This window comes from Microdochium trichocladiopsis, assembly GCF_020744255.1.
Source record: "Microdochium trichocladiopsis strain MPI-CAGE-CH-0230 chromosome Unknown B0I36scaffold_11, whole genome shotgun sequence".
NCBI classification, from domain to species: Eukaryota; Fungi; Ascomycota; class Sordariomycetes; order Xylariales; family Microdochiaceae; genus Microdochium; species Microdochium trichocladiopsis.
The window spans coordinates 975,274-994,974 of NW_025763554.1; the positions used below are offsets into that span (position 1 = coordinate 975,274).

General features: G+C 57.1%; 6 protein-coding genes across 6 annotated transcripts; 2 read left to right on the top strand and 4 right to left on the bottom strand.

Annotated features, from left to right (window-relative positions):
- Positions 1–151: 151 nt before the first annotated feature.
- On the top strand, positions 152–2,650 carry B0I36DRAFT_37292 (uncharacterized protein). Its single transcript, XM_046160152.1, has 3 exons — positions 152–399; positions 552–665; positions 730–2,650. Exons 1-3 carry the CDS (start codon positions 282–284, stop codon positions 2,148–2,150), a joined length of 1,653 nt encoding a protein of 550 aa, XP_046006539.1. The 5' UTR covers positions 152–281; the 3' UTR covers positions 2,151–2,650.
- B0I36DRAFT_37313 (uncharacterized protein) lies at positions 2,392–3,249 on the bottom strand. Its single transcript, XM_046160165.1, has one exon. It carries the CDS (start codon positions 3,047–3,049, stop codon positions 2,492–2,494), a length of 558 nt encoding a protein of 185 aa, XP_046006540.1. The 5' UTR covers positions 3,050–3,249; the 3' UTR covers positions 2,392–2,491.
- On the top strand, positions 3,187–4,405 carry B0I36DRAFT_253519 (mitochondrial carrier domain-containing protein; the record flags this gene model as incomplete). The annotated part of the gene is made up of 2 exons (XM_046150763.1): positions 3,187–3,308; positions 3,439–4,405. 2 exons carry the CDS (start codon positions 3,187–3,189, stop codon positions 4,403–4,405), a joined length of 1,089 nt encoding a protein of 362 aa, XP_046006541.1.
- Positions 4,406–6,306: 1,901 nt separating this feature from the next.
- B0I36DRAFT_377554 (PX domain-containing protein) lies at positions 6,307–6,870 on the bottom strand (the record flags this gene model as incomplete). Its single annotated transcript, XM_046160570.1, has 2 exons — positions 6,307–6,335; positions 6,456–6,870. 2 exons carry the CDS (start codon positions 6,868–6,870, stop codon positions 6,307–6,309), a joined length of 444 nt encoding a protein of 147 aa, XP_046006542.1.
- Positions 6,871–12,403: 5,533 nt separating this feature from the next.
- On the bottom strand, positions 12,404–14,053 carry B0I36DRAFT_253814 (serine/threonine-protein kinase hal4; the record flags this gene model as incomplete). The annotated part of the gene is made up of 1 exon (XM_046150784.1): positions 12,404–14,053. One exon carries the CDS (start codon positions 14,051–14,053, stop codon positions 12,404–12,406), a length of 1,650 nt encoding a protein of 549 aa, XP_046006543.1.
- Positions 14,054–17,200: 3,147 nt separating this feature from the next.
- On the bottom strand, positions 17,201–19,419 carry B0I36DRAFT_435617 (uncharacterized protein; the record flags this gene model as incomplete). The annotated part of the gene is made up of 4 exons (XM_046162779.1): positions 19,139–19,419; positions 18,725–18,975; positions 17,692–17,732; positions 17,201–17,498 (listed from the first exon to the last, which is right to left on the bottom strand). The coding sequence occupies exons 2-4, from the start codon at positions 18,935–18,937 to the stop codon at positions 17,201–17,203; spliced, it is 552 nt and encodes a 183-aa protein (XP_046006544.1). The 5' UTR covers positions 18,938–18,975; positions 19,139–19,419.
- Between the last annotated feature and the right edge of the window lie 282 nt (positions 19,420–19,701).

Consider the following 19,701-nt stretch of genomic DNA (forward strand, 5'->3'; position numbering starts at 1 on the left):
AGCACGCCAACAACAACGTGATCTGGCACTGTCCTTGAGCACATCCGCGACAGCACCCACCAAAGTCCGCCATCCATTCTCGAAAATATCGCTGCACAACTGCGCTGCGCCGCCGGACCTGAGAGGTATTCCCGCAAGAATTGGCGCTAAAGAAGGCAGTTGCTGTTGTCCACCTCAGACTTTCACCCTGTGCATTGTGCCCAAGCCACTCTTCCTGTGTGCAAATTATTTTCTCTTCTCCATGGTACCCAGCGTTCGTCTCGCGTACAGGATGCGAAGTCATGGCACCCAGCTCAGAAAACGAACCGCACAAGCGCAAACGCGACATTTCAGATGAGAGTGGTACTCAGTCTGGCCTGGCTGCAGATCGCATACCTCAGCCATTACCTCCCCAATCAGGTATGCTCCATGAGACTTCACCGCACGGGCGCTGCTTTGGGCCCGCAACCGATTCGGATCAGGTCCACGTCCCGCGCCAGCATTCATGGATCGCGCGCTTCACAGCTGCTTATGGCGGACACTTTGCAAAAGGCTGCTAACCTTCTGTACAGCGAAGCAACCGCCCATCAACTATCTTTCCAGGGCCCAATCAGGCCGTCTGAGCCTTCTGCAGGGAGACAGCGATTCCTTCTCTGATGTACTGGCTCTTATTGGCGAGTATGAAGGTAGGTCACTACCTACACACGATCATGAGCTCGCACCTCAGATTGCTGATACGACATCGTGTAGGCGTGCTCAACCGTCATGAGAGTCTCGCCGTCAACCTTGGGGCTAAACTCACAGGCCCCCGTCTTCTCAAAGCCATGGAAGGACTCTTCGAGGGCCCTATCATCGCAAATCCACGACAGGCCATGTTTGGACCCGACCCGATCACCTGGCTCGATATTGTAGAATTCTCACGCTCACACCCTGGCGACTTCGTCATATCGAACAATGCTGGCGGCATACGCTGCTGCCAGTTTCAACTCAAAGGTGCCCAGGTTGAGATCTCCGAGGACGATTGGCGTCTCATAGTCGCTGGAGCAGTCGATCGCTTTCGCCTCCAGCAACCAGCAGAAGAGGATGAGATGACAGAAGCTGCGACACTAGATATATTAGAACAACGCCTGCAAGTGCTCATCAAGAAAGCGGACGAAGTCGCACGCAAAGCTCGCCAGCTCAACTACCACCTCGGTGGCCGCAAAGCAGCTATCAATGCACGGCGGTCGTCTCAATCATCATCGTCAAAAAGCCCGTTCCAGGCAGCAAATCAGCTGCGACCAGGGGCAGCAGGGCCGACTTATGACCTCCACGCGGATCTTCTTGCTCAATTTATGAACAACCCGCATCAGTCCCGTTTGTCATCTACCAGCTCGGTTCCTCCGACACCAGTCACAGCAAGCACCAGTGTCACAACGCCTCGGACTTCATTACAATACATTCAACAGCCACAACATCCACAGCAACAGCAACAGCACCAGCAATCGCAGCCGTCAACGGCGTACTCTGCTGCAAGCGGTCGACCGTCACCGGTGTTCTCCGCCGAATCGTCCGCCCGCGAGCCAGACGAGGAATACCGGCATCTCGTTACGTCAGTTGTAGAGAAGTTGGGCCGTGGAGAGACAATTTACCCACCATGTGACCGCTGTCGTCGGCTGCGCACGCAGTGTGTCAAGCATCTCACAGCCTGTCAGGGATGTACCAAAAAACATGCCAGATGTGTCTGGAAGGGGCTGACTGAGGAAGAAGTGGTTTGGCTTAGAGGACAAGTCGGAAGTCATCACGACGACGAAAGTGACAGCCGTGTCACAACACTACCGCGCGTACCGGATGACCCGAGAGAAACGGTCCATCTCGCCACCCCATCCCATGACCAACAGCAAATACAGTTCTCGGACAGCAGGGATCGAAGCAACGAGGCTGCGCCGTCGGGACAGCTAGTGTCTCGTCTTGCAATTGGGCGGCACGTAGACGACGTGTGGAGAAAAGGAAACGCATCGACGAGCAGTCCCTACAGACACGAGAATATGGACATAGACACCAGGGAGCCGGCTAAGGGAGATGGTGGCCGTCCGCATTCTCGACTAAGCCATTTGACACACCCGACCTCGGCACCGACACCGAGCACGGCTGCCTCACCGCGGCATAATGGTCAGGGCTATCAGTCTTGAGCTGCCGAGAAATTATTGTACAGATGCTGACGGCTTCTCTTGTAAGTTTCGAGTGGCCCGCCGTGGCCGCGACCGAGCCGGAGAGACAAGCTTCCGTTCATTGAGTCGTTGAGTCTGCAGTCACGACATAACTTTTCCTAATGACCTGCAGCCGACAAAGCGAACTCCCTTGCCCGCTTCATGCACATTGTGCAGCACCATACGAAAGAAATCTAGACATTAATGCAGTGAAGCAACCGAAGCGAGGCATCATAGAGTTGGGATGCGCCGGCACGTAGACCGATAATGTAATGACTATTCATGTGCACACTCTGCAAGCACTGACGAGGGATGTGAGGCAGTTACAAAGTCGGCAGGACTGGACAGTATTGGGCGTGCTCATGGTAACCATGCGGGCGCGCCTGTGAGTGTGGATCCCTTGTATGACTAAGACGGCTACTTGGGCAGGCAAGCAGGAGGACCCCGAGGCAGCTTAGACTAGGCCTTGGCAGTCGAGTCGTGAGATGATGAATCAGGCCCGCAAAAAAAGCTGCATCATCGAGAAAGCAATGCAGATTCGCCTGCTGGGTGCGCTTTTTCGCTTTACCCTTCCATGATCTTGCCGGGACCCGGCATTTCGCACCTTTCCACAGCTCCTCTCGCGCCCCTCGACCAGTCCGACTCTGCACAGGCCCTGTTAGTCCACGTTTTGGCTGCTTGCGCCGCTCTTTCACGAACCGGACCACCGGACCGTCGCACAGAATCCCTCCACCCTGCAGCACGAACCTCAAATCGGCACAGGCGCTGTGCCGAAACTTCGACGACTCCTCGATCCGCGAATGCCACTCCTCGTATGGGTTGCCGGTAGCAGCGCAACTTGAGAGCCTTCTTCCCAGCGACTTGACCAACGTCGGCGCCATTTGTACACATTCACGCCCAGGCCTAAGACGCCACACCCACCTTGAAGATCCTGAACTCGACTTGATCTAGTCATTGTCTTCAGCAAAGTCTACGTGCCAACATGTCAACCTCGACGCACCGGAGCGCGGGCTCCGGGATGCCACGCCAGTCACCTCTCCCCGAGTCCCGCGAGCTCGGCGTTGCCATGCCAGATACACAACCTATTGCCACGAAGAAATCGCCATTTGCCTCGTCATGGCCCCATCTCGTTGCTGGAGGGTAAGTGGGAAGACAGCCGCTGGCGGTCTCAGCCGGCTGCGTCGAATAGGAGCTGATATGCTCTCTCCATCATATGACGTAGCTCACATTTGTTACCAACTTCTTGGGCTAACATGTGACGGCACAACAGCATAGGAGGCATGACGGCTGCCGTGCTGACAGCACCGCTTGACGTCCTGAAAACACGACTGCAGTCCGATTTCTACCAAGCGCAGCTGCGCGCTGCCCGAGAAGCCGCCACCGGATCTGCGAATGCCAGGCTGGGCCTGGCCCGATCTATCACCTATCACATGTCCGAGACGATACAGATCCTGCGCGACGTCTATCGCCTGGAAGGCTTTCGCGCGATGTTCAAAGGGCTGGGCCCCAACCTGATCGGCGTTGTGCCTGCGCGCAGCATCAACTTCTATGTATACCCGACGAGCAAAAGATTCTACAGCCAGTGGCTGGGCATCGACGCAACCTCGCCAACAGTACACTTGGCTAGTGCAGTGACAGCAGGTATCGCCACCGGCACGGCGACGAACCCAATCTGGCTTGTCAAGACACGATTGCAGCTCGACAAGAATAACGCGGCGAAGAAGGGTGACGTGGCTGCCCGTCAGTATAGAAACAGTTGGGACTGCATCAAGCAGACATTCAGAAATGAAGGGTTCAGAGGCTTCTTCAAGGGCCTGAGTGCCAGCTATCTCGGCGTCACCGAGAGCACGCTGCAGTGGATGCTGTACGAGCAGATCAAGGCGTCACTCCGGCAACGCGAGGAGGCCATCATCACCAGCGGACGCGAGAAGACGTGGTGGGACCGCACAGTGGACTGGACAGGCAACTCGATGGGCGCAGGCGCTGCCAAAGGCATCGCGTCCGTCCTGACATATCCTCACGAGGTCGCCCGTACGAGGTTACGACAGGCGCCGATGCAAGACGGCCGACCCAAGTACACCGGCCTCGTCCAATGTTTCAAGCTTGTGTTTAAGGAGGAAGGCTTCATCGGATTATACGGTGGCCTGACGCCCCATCTTATGCGCACGATCCCGTCGGCCGCCATCATGTTTGGCATGTACGAAGGTATTCTGACCGTGCTGGGAGCGAAGCACTGAAGACGCAACCTGGTCCAAGCCGCACGGCTGAACTGGACATCCAAAGATGCTTCGCCAGCCTAGACTCGGTCCTATGGCCAAGAGCTGTAATGACACCGAGCGCTGTCAACACCTCGACCCCACGGCTCTGACGCAGAACTCATCATGCAGTTATAAACAGCATCACACTGGACGACATCATTCCACATCCAGACACACGGAGGATCGTACCACCCAACACCAACTGTACAACAATATTTATTATCAACATATAACGTCTGCATAGCGCGGCAACCCGCCGGGGAGCTTAAGAACTGTTCCGATGCACTCGCCACGCTGCATTCGCAACCAGAATCTCTATAATCACCTCTGCCCCCACACACGATCTTCCAAACTGTACAACATCCACACTCTTACCCGCTTCACTACGAGGATAGACTTTCGAGTTAGACCATTAGGGCGCAGCGGCGCAAACGACAGGGGCAACAATCTTGCATATACACATACACCTCAGGAAGACGCAGAAATGAACGACACGTACACACACACACACACACACCTGCATAGACTCACATCTTTCCTACTTCTCCGCTCACGGCGAACGGGAGTCTCGCGGGCGGGGAAAAAGGGTAGAACGATCTAGCTGTACCAATACACATCATGTAAGGATATGACCACGAGCACCGCCTCCAGCGTGGGCGTGTTCCATATATATTCACATGTAAACATATATCCCCATGTACCACCAAAGTTTTACGAGACAAAAACGTCACAGACAACTGCGATTGATGCCGATGGAAACTTGCGCTTTTGCCGTGACGGTATGTGTGTGTTATGGACTTTTACCAGAGGGGTAGGTTGTAACGGCACGGACTCGTCTGGCCTAGGTCGTGCGTGTTGCTGGCGGGTGGGTTGATATTGTACCACGCCTTCTTCTTCTTCTTCTTCTTCGTCTTCTTCTTCCGCCGCAGCTGGGTTCACAAAAAGACCGCAGTAGTAGCAACAGCAGCAGAAGAAGAAGAAGCGCCGGGAGGAGAGGCTCGTCTTCTTGAAACCCTCGATCGAACCCAAGTACATCATAAGTGGGCGGGGAAAGGGGCCTGATCAAAATCTGGAAAAGACTTCCTGGTCCTCCACAGTCCACGGTCCACGGTCCACGGTTTTTTCAAAGCTTCGCGCGCGCGCGCGCGTGCGTGTGTGCCTGGTCTCGTTGGTCTAGGTTAGTGAGCGATTGGGGCTCACTGCTACGTTCCTACTCATGGGTAGACTCACACACACACAACAGGGGTTTACACAGAATATGAAAGAAGACGGAGACAGAGCAGGTACTATTGATGTTCTGGAAGATTTTTCAGAATGAAGGCTATGATGGATAATGATTCGACCTGGGAACTGAACGGAAGAGAGGTAAAAGCAGGAAGCTAAAAAAAAAAAAAAAAAAAAAATGTCAAACGACGAGCTCAAAATCTCCAATGACAAGTCGGCAGCAGACACACCACGAGCGCCTACAACACCTACTTCTTTGTGGTCATAGTAGTAGGCGTACATACGCTATGGCGCACGCAATTGCTAGGAACCCACAAACATGTACTCCTCCCCCCTCCTTTCTCTCGCACAACAAAATCGCCCCATCAACAGTGACAACCTCACAGTGATGAGTGTGATGAGGTCATCCTTGATCATCTAGGCCCACGTCTCGCCCACCCCCGCTCCCCTCACAGCGTGTCCGCGCTTGCCCAGCTGCTCCTAGCCGAGACGCTCTTGGGTTGCGGTTGGTGCCAGGGGGTAGCCGTGGAGTTGCTGGACGGCAGAGCGTACTGCTGCTGGGCGGCGCCCACGTGCGGAGGCGGCTTCTTTTGGAGTTTGCGGGGTGTCCGTCGCGATGCCGCGGCGGCGTCCCACGAGTCTTTGAGGCGCCGAAGTCACCAGGCGTTGCGGTCCCAGTTAGGGTCTGTGGCGGGCGGCAGAAGCTTGTTAGCACAAAGAGGCACATCGTCAAGAGAAAAGGGACCCAGGTGAAATGCGCCGCGCGCCCACAATCAGTAGGTGACATATAGCAGGGCTTACTTACCCTGGACAAAGGCGGCAAGCACCTTGCTGCCGGTCTGGAGCAAGGGGTGGCCGACGACGATCTTGAGGAACTTTTCGAGGCCGGCCCTGCGGCCCTCGATGACGTCGTCGGAGAAGCGGTTGGTAAAGACCTTGCCGGGGAGCGGGGGGATGGTGACGCGGGCGGACTCGCGCTCGAGGATGTCGCGGAAGTACTCAAAGTCGGAGTAGCGGCGGCGGACGGTGGAGGCGCGGAGCTTGAAGGCGGGGATGTTTGTGCGGCAGACAATCTCGTAGTCGGTGTACATGGAGCGGCTGGTGCCGTGGGTGCGCGGGTTGCGGACCTCGATCTCGAGGAAGTTCTCGGGGGGCCCGTAGATCTCGTCGAAGCTCTGCTGCCGCGTGTCGGGCATGGCCTGCATCATGGGGCGGGCCATGCCGCGCAGGGGCGGCGAGGGCGACTTGTTGAGCGGCGACGTGGGCTGCTGGTCGGCTGACATGGCTGTTGTGTGCCGGTCTGTCGGTCTGTCTGTCTCGAGGGCAGTCGGGGCAGCTAGCCGGCGAAGGGGAGGCGGGAGGTGGAGACTGGGCGGCTCTGCACCGGCCGAGGAGGGAGGGCGGGAGTCGCGGAGAGGGGACAGGGCCGAGGAGGCGGCGGCGGCGATGGTGGGAAGGGCAGAGGATGCAGCCGGTCGGGAGTGCTGGGGACGTCGTGTCGTGAGGCGCAAAGGGCGGCAGCGGATGCGATGTCGTCGGAGCTGGCTGGCACAAGTGGGAAGTTGCGCACGAGGAAGGAAGCTGCGGCTGCGGCGGGCGGCCCCGCCAAGAAGGCGCCGGGGGCCCACACCTGCGGGCGGGGTCGCTCGCCCGGTACGGCACGGCAGCACCAAAGCAAACCTTGGAAGCATCCGGCTTACAGCCATGTATCTCCTTGCACACGTCGACAATCTATAACACGGGCACCTGTCTCTATTCCGAGGCATCGTGCCAATTCAGTTGTACAAGGTTGAGCTGTCCGTAACCAAAACATGGGTCGCCATATGCCTGGAACGAGTGAGGACAATGCGCAAGAATTGCCCTCGGGCTATCGCACATTGGAAACTTGCATCAAGAGTTGCTCGAAGCCAAGGAGATAGCTCGCGTGACCACTTTTCAGATGGGGAAGCAGCGCTCAAGATTTCCCTTGCTGAGAGACTCTACGTGCAATCACCGACAGCCAGAACCAGCCTCGACCCGGCCTCGTGTTTACCAAAGGCCGTCTGCTTACTTTTCTCGCATGCTGTGCGGAACGCGCTTGATACAGGACAGTCCAGAACAATGGGGTGGTAACAAAGGACGCCTTCGGTGTTTTCAATGTGAGCTGAGTGAGACGTCAGCAACAAGACGTAATAGTGCCGCGTTGATATGCTTCACAGCTGGTCCTCCGTAGAAGTAGAATCATATCACTTTTTGCCATCATGTCGAGTGCGTAATGGCAAAGCGCTGTTGACAAACGAGAGCTGTCGGCCAAAGACGACACGCGACGCGAAATCCTCGCGCATGAACCTGGCCAAGTACTCTCGACTTTAAAGGTACTCGCCCGTCGGTTTCGGGTGAGTCAGGCCCGAAAAGCTGAATGTCTTCTAGACGCCTACTGTCCCTGCCGCATCCAGCCGATGCAGCAGGTAGAGAGACGGCTTTGCCGTTCACTCTGATGAGTTTAGCCCCAATGCAACATTCCATGCATGCATTGTATATGTATGCATGGAACTATGCACTACCAGTTACTACATGAAGCCAGCGGGCTGCCCAACTGTCGCTCTCCTGCCCCAAAACCACCCCCGCACGGGGCTGAAGCCATCCGTCCCCCGGACCTTCTCCATGCGGGCGTGTGTCTGGGGGCCGCGGGGGAAATCGGCAAGACAAACGACAAAAGGGCCAGCCCACGTGGGGGTCCTGGCTGCGTGTCTTGTTCAGCTTCACCAAAGTCGTGCCGGCATCTCCACTTCTGTCAAGCCGACGAGGCAGGTCGGGCATCGGCTGGGCTCTGCGTGTCGGTCCCACGCTCATGCCCTCTCATGCTCTTGTGCAACATCCGTGTCTTTTTCCCTGTCATTGTCTTCGTTGCTTGCTGTACCTATGAGGTTGCGAGGCGTACATGCTAAGAGCCTCGGCAGAGCTGTTGGACCATCTGCTTCCTGCCGTCTTGACCTATTCCCACCAAAACTCATGCAGGCAGGTTGCCCCTGAGCTGTATTGGCACATTCCGGTGGCTTCACAAGTTAAAGCGACTTCCACCACTGATTTGACTCACTTGTCCTCTTGCCAACACGCATGTCCCCAGAAATAAGTCATCATGTCTTCACCAACGACGTACCAACCTCCCCCAAAAGGGCATGAGCACGAACCAACGCATCAAAATCAAAACCGAACCACGGGCCATCTGAGGGCACTCGACACAGCTGTTTCTCCTGAGATCTTGTGTAACCCACGGACCGAGCCTTCCAAGCGGATAACTCATACGCGTTCTTCCCGCGGGAAGCCAAGAACTGCGGCAAGAAAGCTTGTCTTCCGAGCCCATCTCTTGGCCCTCTTCTTCCTGTATCAGATTAGGCCCGTCTTCCATAACCCTCCCTGTATCCTCTCCTCCCGAGCCTTTTCACGGTGTTTTTGTGCTCGATGATCTGCACCCGCCCTTTCGCCCTTCCCCCGCTTCCCCCATGCATGGAGTTGCAGAAGGGGCCATAGGCCCGGATGTTGTGACACTCCAGGCAGGCTGTCCGAGCTGTGAGCATCCGGCGGCGGGCATGGGGAAGGCGTACCCCCACCGAGCTCGGTCCCGGCAGGCCGGTGAAGAAATATAGTCCAGCTGACGCCTCTCGAGTTCTCAAACCCCCGTGCGCAGTGTGCGGGTGCAATTGGGGGTTTGGGGACGGAAGCAGAGAGCGTCTTCAATAGCTGACAAGCTGACAAGCTGACTGTCTTCTCTGCGGTAGATCTGGTAGCGGTGGTGTGACTCCAGTTCCACGCATTGAGCGTTCTTGCAACCTCGTCGCCCTTCAAGCTAGGCAAGGTGTTGCAACCGGCATGTGCTTCAGGATGTGGTGTGCGTACGTGTTGTGAATGCCGCGGCCGCCTTGATTTTCAAAATGGATGGGAGTTTTCAGCCACATCCCCCCCCCCCCCCCCCCGAACTCCCGGGACATATTGAGAGAAGTGTGGTACAGTCAGTGCCATCGGAAGCCGACTGCCAGAAACAACACCCAGTGTATCGAGACGTTGTGCCACGATCGGGGGCAGGCCGCGCGGTTGGAGACCATGCGTGTGCGTTGCCTCGTCCACAGGCCAGAGGTTCTGCAGGTTCAGTCACACACAGCATATGCTCCTAGAAAGCTTGCGCGCGACTCGGTCCGGAAGCGCGAGAAACGTCACACCGGCCCAGCTGGCTTTCAAATGAACCGGCTGTTGCGGTGCTGTGCGGTGTGATGCGTTGAGGTCAATATAAACGGTAACCTGTTCGTTGATCATGCAGTGCAGTGAGATTGTCGTCCATGCCCAAGGAATGGCGAACCGCCTTCTGAAGGAGTTTGTCAGGACCCCCCTGGCGCGTGCTGGATCTGGTCGACTCTGTTCAAGAGGTTTGCCACTTCAAAAGGTCTTGTGAGTACTGAGCACGATACCGTGGCTATTGCCGGGCTTGACGCTCCAAGACCAGAGCACAGCAATTCATAGCAGCCGAGGACACCGTACAAGCCGTCGCGTGCTAATCCAGCCGATTCCCTCTGCCAGTTACACACTCCTTAGGGCAATCTTGGGAAGCTGGCCACCAGCGGACTTACACGGCATGTTCACGTTTCTGGGCACGCTTTATGTGCCTCGCCGCGTACAAAGGCGGGCTTCGAGCCTAAGCCGGCATCCGTCACCGTCCTTGCCATCACCATGCTGGACGTTCGGTGCAGACTGGCAGCAGTGGAGCTTAGAGTGTTTGATCAAATTTACTCGTCCCGTCCAAGACTGGCATTGTGCATGTGAGAACGGGCACATGGAAAGCGCTGTAGGTGAGTCGGGGAGCTCAGCTTCATCTCAAGTCAGACGTGACGTGACCTGAACGTACCGGTACCTCATCCGCGCCGGACATTGACTTACAGCATCAGTTCCGGCCGGTCCGCGTTGAGTCAGCTGGAATCACATCAAGCTCGTCCCTCGCTGGCGAATTTGATTCTGAGGTGCGCTGCTCTTTGTCGATGAGGTGAGTCGTGTCACTGTCCTGTCGCTGACGTGTGCGCAAATCGCCACTCGTCTCCTCAGCTCAGTGTGTCCGATGGTCTGTTTATTAATCAGACTCTTGAATGTAACACCAACCGAAACCAAGGGACCTGACAAATCACCGAACCGTGCTCTATGTAAACCAGCCAGATTCCGTTCCGTCTCGACTTGCGCGCGGAGTTCCCTCCCGGCCGTCCCGGGCCATCATCAAAACGGTTTCAGACAAAGGCAGGCAGGGGGGGCGCATATCAAGCACACACACACACACGCACACATCCATACACTTACATCCAGAGTTGACACAGTGGAGTGGCACAATCTCGTCCCAATCCGACGGGAAACCCCACAAGATCAACCAACGCCACCACACCCACTAAACCCTCTCTAATCAGAAAGAGGGGGAGGGGGCCGCTCTAGCCCTGTACGGACTACACACACACTCACACACACAAGAAAAGCTGGGAACTTTACCCAACCCACTCACACCACCCACTCACTCACTCACTTAGCACCACACCTCCCCGCCCTAATACAAGCGAGTGACGTCAAACCACCTACCACCTTTCCATCCTTCTTCCCAGTTCAGGTAATTATCAATGTAACATAATTTTTCGGTTTCTCTCTGTGTGTGTGTGTGTGTGTGTGTGTGTGTGTGTGTGTGAGAAACAAATAAGTGTCTTTGTCAGAAAGTCCCCTTTGCGTGCGCACACGCGCCGCCACCTCTGCCCCCCCCCCCCCCCCAAGATGGGCGAATTTCAAAGCCAGTCTAGATAAGAGGTGTTACTAAGGGGTCCCATATTAAACATCACGACAACGACCAAAACACCTTTTGCAACAGAGGAGAGAAACAAAGAGAAGGTATTGGGAACTTGACTACCTTACGCTCATCACAAAGCGCCGTTGGGCTGCTGCTGGCTCGGCAAAGACCAGGGGTTGAAGGTGGCCGAGATGCTTCCAGACATGTCTATACAAGTCATATAGAACGGGGGATCCTACATAATCAAAGTATCAGAGTGTGTAAACGTAGCCAGGCAGGCAGGCCAGGCACGCGCGCGGTATTACAACTGTTCCGGTCTTGAAAGCCCATCATATCATATTTCTTGCTTTTATCTATCCCCTCTTTTTTTTCTGGTTTTATCCCGCCCCCGCTTACATGATCCTTTCTGGAAATGTCCCCAAACATTATGGGTCCCGTCTTGTTTCTCGAAGAGACATCCCCATCTTTTGTGGCGGGCCGGCATAGCATTATCCGCCCAAGCACGTGGCTGGTGGATGACCAGAGGCCCGGGATGATGATGGGCGATGACGATGACTTTCTAGAAACAGGCGACCTTCGCGTATGTTTATGATATATGTACCTAGTTTATAGGCAGTTCCCAATGTCTTCCTCCACTCAGAGCAAGAGGGAAAGGGAGAAAAGACGGGCTACATTTGGACTGCCCGCCGCCATGAACGCCGTTCAACGCCAATGGACCACCTTGACTGGCATCGCCAGTCACAAACGCCGTTCCCAAATCCAAACACGACACTGGAGACACCGCCCCGGTCTGAATGCATCTGCATGAAACGCCTGATTGTCGAGCTTCTTCGAAAAATGTCGAAACCGACGATGCAACATAAGAGAGTTAAAAAAGAAAGGGAGTCGTTGGCCCACAGCGAGGGCCCATGATTAAAAAGATGATAAGGAGAATGCCGACGGGTGGCCTTGCCCGTCCACGAGGGTGTCTAGTATCCCGGCTTGCCAGGCATAGGGGGGAGGCCGTGGCTGGTAGCCTGCGGTGGCAGGTGGTTGTGGCAGAAGATTTTGCTGCCGGTGCCGTTCTTCATGCATCCCTTCTTGGACGCGTCAATAGTCTTGGTCGGGTCCTCGTAGCTCTCGAGCTGACAGCACTCAACACCCTTCATCCACCTTGACGAGACGACCTGCTCCATGGTCATGCGCTTTTCCGGGTTGGGGTGCAGCATGTTGAGGAGAAGACGCCTGAGCGCGACGGGCTTGACAAATAGCTCAAAGGCCGGCACTGAAGGATAGTGTGCCTCGAAGTCGGGGTTCTCGGCCTTTTTCGCGTCGAGCCCTCTCCAGCCACTGACAAGCTTCTCGTACGTCGCTGTGTTGGGGATCTCAGCCTTGTCCCAGAGACAGGCATTGAACGTCAGGTAGATCATGACGATCGCAGAACTCCACACGTCCAATGGACGGGGGTCATACTCGCCCTTCTTGGCCAGCACCTCGGGGGCAATGTATGGCAGACTGCCGCAGATTCCGGGGCTGCATAGGCGAACTTCGCCCATGTTGACGCCGCACTGGCCACCAGCCTCTCTCAGTCCAGGGTGGACGCCAGAAAAGACTTCTGAAACACCAAAATCCGTAATCTTCAGCTTGCTGTCCTTGGTAATGAGCAGGTTCTCCAGCTTGATGTCTCGGTGTGCGATGCCGTGGCTGTGCAGGTAGTTGACGCCTTGGCAGAGCTGCTTGAAGAGGCACAGGCGATCGGTTTCGCGGCCGTCCTCCTTGAGGTACTTCTTGGACACGAGGGTGAAGAGGTCGCCCTCGGAAGCATACTCCATGACGTGGTTCCAGCGGCCATGGTCTGTGCAGAGGCGGATCGTCTCGACAATATTGGGGTGGTGCAGGCTCTTGGCGATGCTATACTCGGACTTGATCTTGTTCTCGTAGTCCTCCGTGGTTTCCGAACTGCTCTTGGCGCGGAATTCCTTGACGGCGTAGAGCTCAGTTGGGCAACCCTTGCGGACCATGAGGGTAACCTTCGAGGTGGCACCCTTTCCGACATGCTTGCGGTGGCGGCCGAGGATCTTGTGTTGGTACTCAAACTCCTTGCCAAGCTCGGCGATATCGACAGTGAAGTCATCCGGCAGGCTGAGACTCAATCGTCTCGCCTTCATGCCAGTTCCTGCATCTGGCGCGATGGCCCATGGCTGGCGGATGAGGTCCTGCTTGACCTGGCCTGGCTGCCCTTCCTTCTGGACCTTGTGGCGCTCGACGCTGCGGGCGCGAGGCCGTGGAGACTCCTGTTTCGGGGTGCTGGCATGCGACGACGCAAAGTTGACCACTCGGCCACGAAGCGAGAAGCCAGTGTGCGCGCGGGACTTGCGCTGCGCATTGTTGAAAAAGTCGTCGGCCGCGGGCATGGACACACGTTTGGAAGACTGGGAGGTTCTGCCCACGGAGGGGGTCATTTCGAGAGGGGTGTCGTCCGGCGAAGGGGGGCTGTTTGACCGGGTGGTGCCTGCAGATCGGTGGAACGAGAAACGGCGGCTGTGCTTGGAGAGGCTGTTGTCCGACGCGCCGCCGCCATTAAGCTTGGGTGCATCCTTTGTTGACGTCAGGGGCCGGATGACGGGCCGCGAGCTCATCTCGCTCATATTTGAGTTTGAGCGCCGGAAGAACGACATGACTCTTCGGAGGCCGTGCGGCGGCTTCTGGGAGGTGCTGGCAGTGGTAGAAGTCGAAGACGGAGAGAAAAGGTCGTGCCGGTCGCTGAAGAGCGGCAGAGGCGGCTCAGCGGGGGAGTGCGAGACAGGCGACGGCGAACCCGCGGATGTCTTGGGCCGGCGACGCAGGAATGCGGCGGCGACGGAGGTGGTGCTGAGGGTGGGCGGCGCGGGAGTACATCCACCACCACTTGGAGCGATAGCGTGCCGTCCAAATGTTGTGAGGGATTTAGTGGACCGGGATGCACGTAGGGGCGCACTTGGGACCGACGCAGGCTGTGGGACTTGCAGAGTCTGGCGCGCAGGGGTAGGGCCAGTCGCAGGTGCAGCAGTATTACCACTGGTGGTGCTGGAGTGGGTGCTACTGGACAAGGCTCGTCGAGGCGGCTCGAGGGCCACGACAACAATGGGAGGAGCCGGTTGAAACTGATGGTGATGATCTTGGTGCTGCTGCTTCTGGTACAGATGCTCGTGCTTACAAATGGCAGCTAGGTGCGCATCGTCGTCGTGCCGCTCGGGAATACCTGGAACCGCGAAGTGGCCGGTGGCGGCGGGGTGGTGGGCGAGGTGCTGATAGAGGTGCAAGTCGTGCTCGTGCGACTGGCGGCCGCTGGCGGGTGTAAGTGGCTCGGTGGCAGTCTCGCTGGCCGTCTCCTCATCGCACGCGCAGCTCTCGGGGACTGAATAGTGCGCAGACGAGTCGGAGGACGAGGCAAGAGAAGACTGGCAGGCAGAGGGACATGAAGGAGAAGACGAGCTCGCCGGGGTGGTGCTGCTCTGGCTGGCTATGTTGTAATCCCGCACGAGACCGGCCAGACGGCCGCCTCGAGGAGGAGTGGGTGCCGATGACGCTGGAGCGCCGGAAGCCGCCAGGGTCTGGGTGGCTGCCATTGCTGCGGCTCCTGGGCTGCGGGCAGGGCAGGGCAGGGCAAGGCAAAGGAGAGGCAAGGCAGAGAGAGGGGCGCGCTGAATTATGGGTCGTCGCTGGAGCTTGCTCGCCTGGCTGAATGGCCCTAGTCCTGGTTGGCAACTCGGTGATGAGATAGGGCACAGTGCCAGGGGGCCGTGTCGTCGCTGCGGGCGGGCACGGCCAAGCTCGGTGGTGTCAGAGTTCGCTTGGCTACTCCAGAACCAAGGCGAGACCAAGGGCTCACACTTGTCGACTATTTACCATGGCCTACACCAAGCAATCCGCGCGCAGGTGTTTCTTGGGGACAACCAAGGGGGATAGGTAAGTGGGTGGGTGCAGCAGCGAGAGAGACTGCGAGGGCAGAAGAAGGGGCAGCTGACCAACGGCGTGACCAGGGTGGAAGGATGTCCAGTCCAGTTGTAAGTCGTGGACCTGTGGGCGGCTGCTGCTGGTTCCTGCACCGTCGCCGGTTTGTGCCCGTACTTCAGCTGCTGTTGCGGCACGTGAAGCAGGTAAGCCGCAGGCGGGTTGCAAAGCCTCAGCTCCGTGGACGGCCAGTGGTGGGGAGGACTGAAAAGTGGTTCATGCAGACGAGCATGTCATGCCAAACGAGGCCTGGAGGGGGTAGCAGGCGTGAGAGCGACGAGGACAAAGGCGACGATTTGAGGGGGGCCAAGGTCGCTGGCGTCGACACCACCGGGGCGGCGATGAGGCAGTAGTTAAATGGCCGCTTGCACCTTGCCAAGCGATTCTCAGCCCGGCCGCCGTCAAGGTGGGAATGCAAAGGGGCAAGGTGTTTCTTCGAATGTTCGGTGCAGCAGCAATGGTGTGCAGTCACTGCACGGCTTGCGTACTACACGGACGGGTCATAAGCTGCGATGACGGGCCCTCGAGACACGGGGGGTCTTGCCAAGTTGTGATCTGCCGTGTCGTGTAAACGCCAAGACTGCTTCGTCGACGGGGATCTTGTGTTGTGAGGGTCCAGCACCGCCTTGCTGACAGTCAAGCTGTGACACGACGCAGCCCGTGCGGCTGCCAATTGTCCAAGTGTCTACAATATCAACTCTCGTTGCCTGCTGCTCGAGAGGTACCCGTGGACATTGCCCATGTAGCTCCTCCGAATGCAGGATTGCCTCCAAAGGTCAGGGGGGAGCGCGCCGGCAGCGGCAATGTCAAGCTGCTGCTGCTGCGTCCGACGAACTCTTCACTATCAAGAGGCTAAAAGGCAAAGTGTGTGAGGCGTTCGGAAGCTAAACAGGACTTCGACAGGCCAGCGACACGCATTTTCACGCGACAGATACTCCAACAGATCGGCAATGGCGCAGTCGCACAATTGTTGAATTGGCGCCAGGTGTGTTTTGCAACGCACCGCTCTCAGCCAACTCCAAACACGTCTACACGGGGCCGCCCTCGTCAAGGATGCCAGGCATGCCATGGCCCCAGCTTTCGCTAGTTCACAATTCCTCACTCCGCACAGTCTTCAGCATCCCCAAGGAATAGAGGCGTTGGTGTTCTAATATGGGGAGCCACTCCGTAAAAAGCCGGAGATAGCTGTGGGGGAGATGACATCGACTGTTGGCCCGCTCATTCTGCCGAAACTGTGTGGACCCCATGTCGGTACGACCACGGCAGATCCAAGGGTCGTGTGGGCTTGTACTTGGCCGTGTACCTTATTACTCCCGAGTCAGGGCCCAAGCGTCGTCGATTGCCGCTGGAGGGAAATCCCCTGAAAATAGCATTGGCTGGTTCACTTATGCATCGGGACCATCGGCCTGGCCCTGACCGATTTGCTTCCTGCTTTGGAAACTTTGGTCGAATCTGCCCGTCGTGTCGTTGGGCCGGAACTGTATGCAGGATTGTCGATCAAGGAGTAAACGCTAGAGCAAGGCGGCGTCAGGCGGAAACTCCGAATGCTTCACGACGGGACACAATGTCACAGTTAATCTTGTTGGACGAGAACACTCGGGTTCACCCCAAGAGTACTCATTGTGTCCGCTGGTGCTGTGAGCCCGATCGCTGCCAAGCTTTGTTTCGCCCCGAGGCAAATTCGTGGCAGGTGTCGTCGTCGCGCAGCAATGACGCCAGCCTCTTGGCAGCCCTGGGGAGGGACAAGTAGAGCAGGAGTCGCGTGCTGTCCCTCCAATGGTGATGCTCAGATATCAGGCGGCCGGACTGCCGAGCTTTTTGGTCTCAAGCTTGGGCGTTCCCGTACCGTTGAGGGTTCGTCCTTGGGCTCCTCTTTTTGCGCAAGGCGTGACCGAAGCATTTTCATTGTCTAGCCAAGCCTTTTGTGTTTCGACCATTGCGCAACAAATTACGGAACCGCGAGCGTAGGCGCCAAGCCCGCATACACCAGAAGCTGTCGACCAACATGAGCAGTTCTTTACTGGCACAGTGAATCGAGATGGCGTACTGTACAAGCCGATAATACCAAAGCGCAGGGCGCCACCCATGGGCCTATGGATCCATCATGTACAACTGGCGCTACTGTTGATTGCAATCGCCGTGCCCAGCAGCCGCCATTGACGGAGGCGGCCAATACCAAGAGACCACCGCAGCCAGGGAGCTCTTCAGGGGAGCGGGCGACAGGACGGCGACGCATCGGAGTGACCAGTACCTGCCTGCAGTCACCGCAGCATGAATTAATTACCTGCTCGACAGCACAGCATCAGGGGCACCGTCGTTGAGCGGCTGGATTTGATGGTTGGTCAGCCCCAAATGACTGGCGTCTGGCCCGCTCCGCAGTAAGGCCGACATCAACCACGAAGATGAAGGGGCCGGGCGATTCGGCGATGTTCCTGGATCCAAGACGTGTGTATCAGTGGGTTCACAAGGCGCTCGCCTTCCACTGCTGCAAAGGCGCTGCTTGGTCGCGTTGACATCGTGAGTCGCTCGCTAGTCGCCCATCTATCCGTACTTGCATCTGTGGACGAGCAAGAGCGGGCAGCCTTGAGGCCCCCACACTAATGCCAACCCCCACCCCTCGCCCTTGCCCTTACGCCCGCATCCTCCAATGTGCGGTCTTGATGTGAATCCATGACAAGTGCCCCGTCGTCAAGAACAGCAAAACATTGCCCCGATGGGTGGGCGCCATGACGCGAGACGCAATCAGGGTGGCCAAAACCTGCGATACAAGCATACCATGGACTTCTAACTGCCGCAAGACATGTCGGTGACGGAACTGATGAGGACAAGTCCCGGCGACTGCGAGCCTGCGAGCATCCGCCGACTGGAAATAGAGGTCCCGTGACCGACAGACGTTCGGCGCACCCTCCGCTGAGATATTCGTCACTGATCTGCATCCACTTTGAAGCCGCTTGACAACCGCCACAGTCCCTCGAAACTCTAAATACCCCAGAGCTTCGTGGACCTCACCCTATCATGAGGCTGACCCCACGCTCGTGCGCGGGGAAAATCGGATTGTGGCTTTCAAACTTGAGCGGAACGCCAAGGTCCATCGTCGGATGCTCATCACTCCAAATCGCAGTGCTGCTATGACTGTCCTGCGCGACTGGTGGCTCGGTCTTTCAGCTTGAGAACCTCCACACCATGAACAGCAAACAATGCCCCACATCTCTGCTTGATCGAAAGGCCATGTGCCTACGGCAAGCCCTTCGCTTCGTCTGCAGTGGTGGGTGTGGGTTTCAAGATGGGTGACTACTTGTGTAGTTTCTGCCACTTACTGGACCGCTCCAATGGCACTTGACTGCAGTCATTTGATATTCACCTGGTAGCCAAAGCGATGGGCATTGATCCCGTCTCTCAAAACTCCAGAGGAACCCATCGGGTGACGTTGCTTGCCGCGTGAGCATTTGATCCCTGCGAAGGCCGGCCAGCGCATTCGCCTCCTGGCGGCTGGGTTCACCAACCAACCGACGATATCGGCAAGGGGACATTTTGGGGTCGCTTCGCAACGCGTGACCTCCGGTGCGTGCTGCTATGGGTCAGCGTGCCGCACTATGAACCGACCTGTCGAGACGCACATCACACACAACACTCACAGAGGGGCGGTGTGCGCGTGTGCGACGCACTGCAACGCCGTTGTGGTCTGTGGTTGTGCTCGCCCTGCGGCTCATGGTAGCCAGAAAATCACTCACTATTAACGACAAGGAAGGGAGATGAGATCTGGATCGAATGAGCGGAACGACCTATCGTGAGTCTCAGCGCGCCTCGTCTGGCCTTGGCGTCAGTATCTCTCCGAGTCTGCAGTCATGCCAGCGTCAGTCGACAGCACACTTGATGTACTGTGCACAGAGACAGAAGCATCCCAAGCTCTAATTACATATGTCTCGGAACTTGCGCACTGCACAGTACACGACTGGGTACTCCTGACAATCCACCAGGTCCCTGGAATCCCGGACAGTGAAGCAAGCCCGCATATCTACGCCTGAAACGTAGCAGTCGATTGAGCAGCAAATGGCCGGCCCGGGGGGGGGGGGGGGGGGGGTTCTGCAAGAACAGCAGAGCAGGCAGAGCACACGCGACGAGTCCCGGCGATGTGATGCAGTGCAGAGTTTTTTCCACGGCGGCGGCCAGTCTCCTGCGTGTGTGCATTTGCATTTGCATATGCATATGCACGTGTACTCTGGCGCGGAACTGATGCGGAGCATGCGGCCCCGCGACCACCGGGGCAAGGGAAGTTCCCAGGCTGGCTGGCATG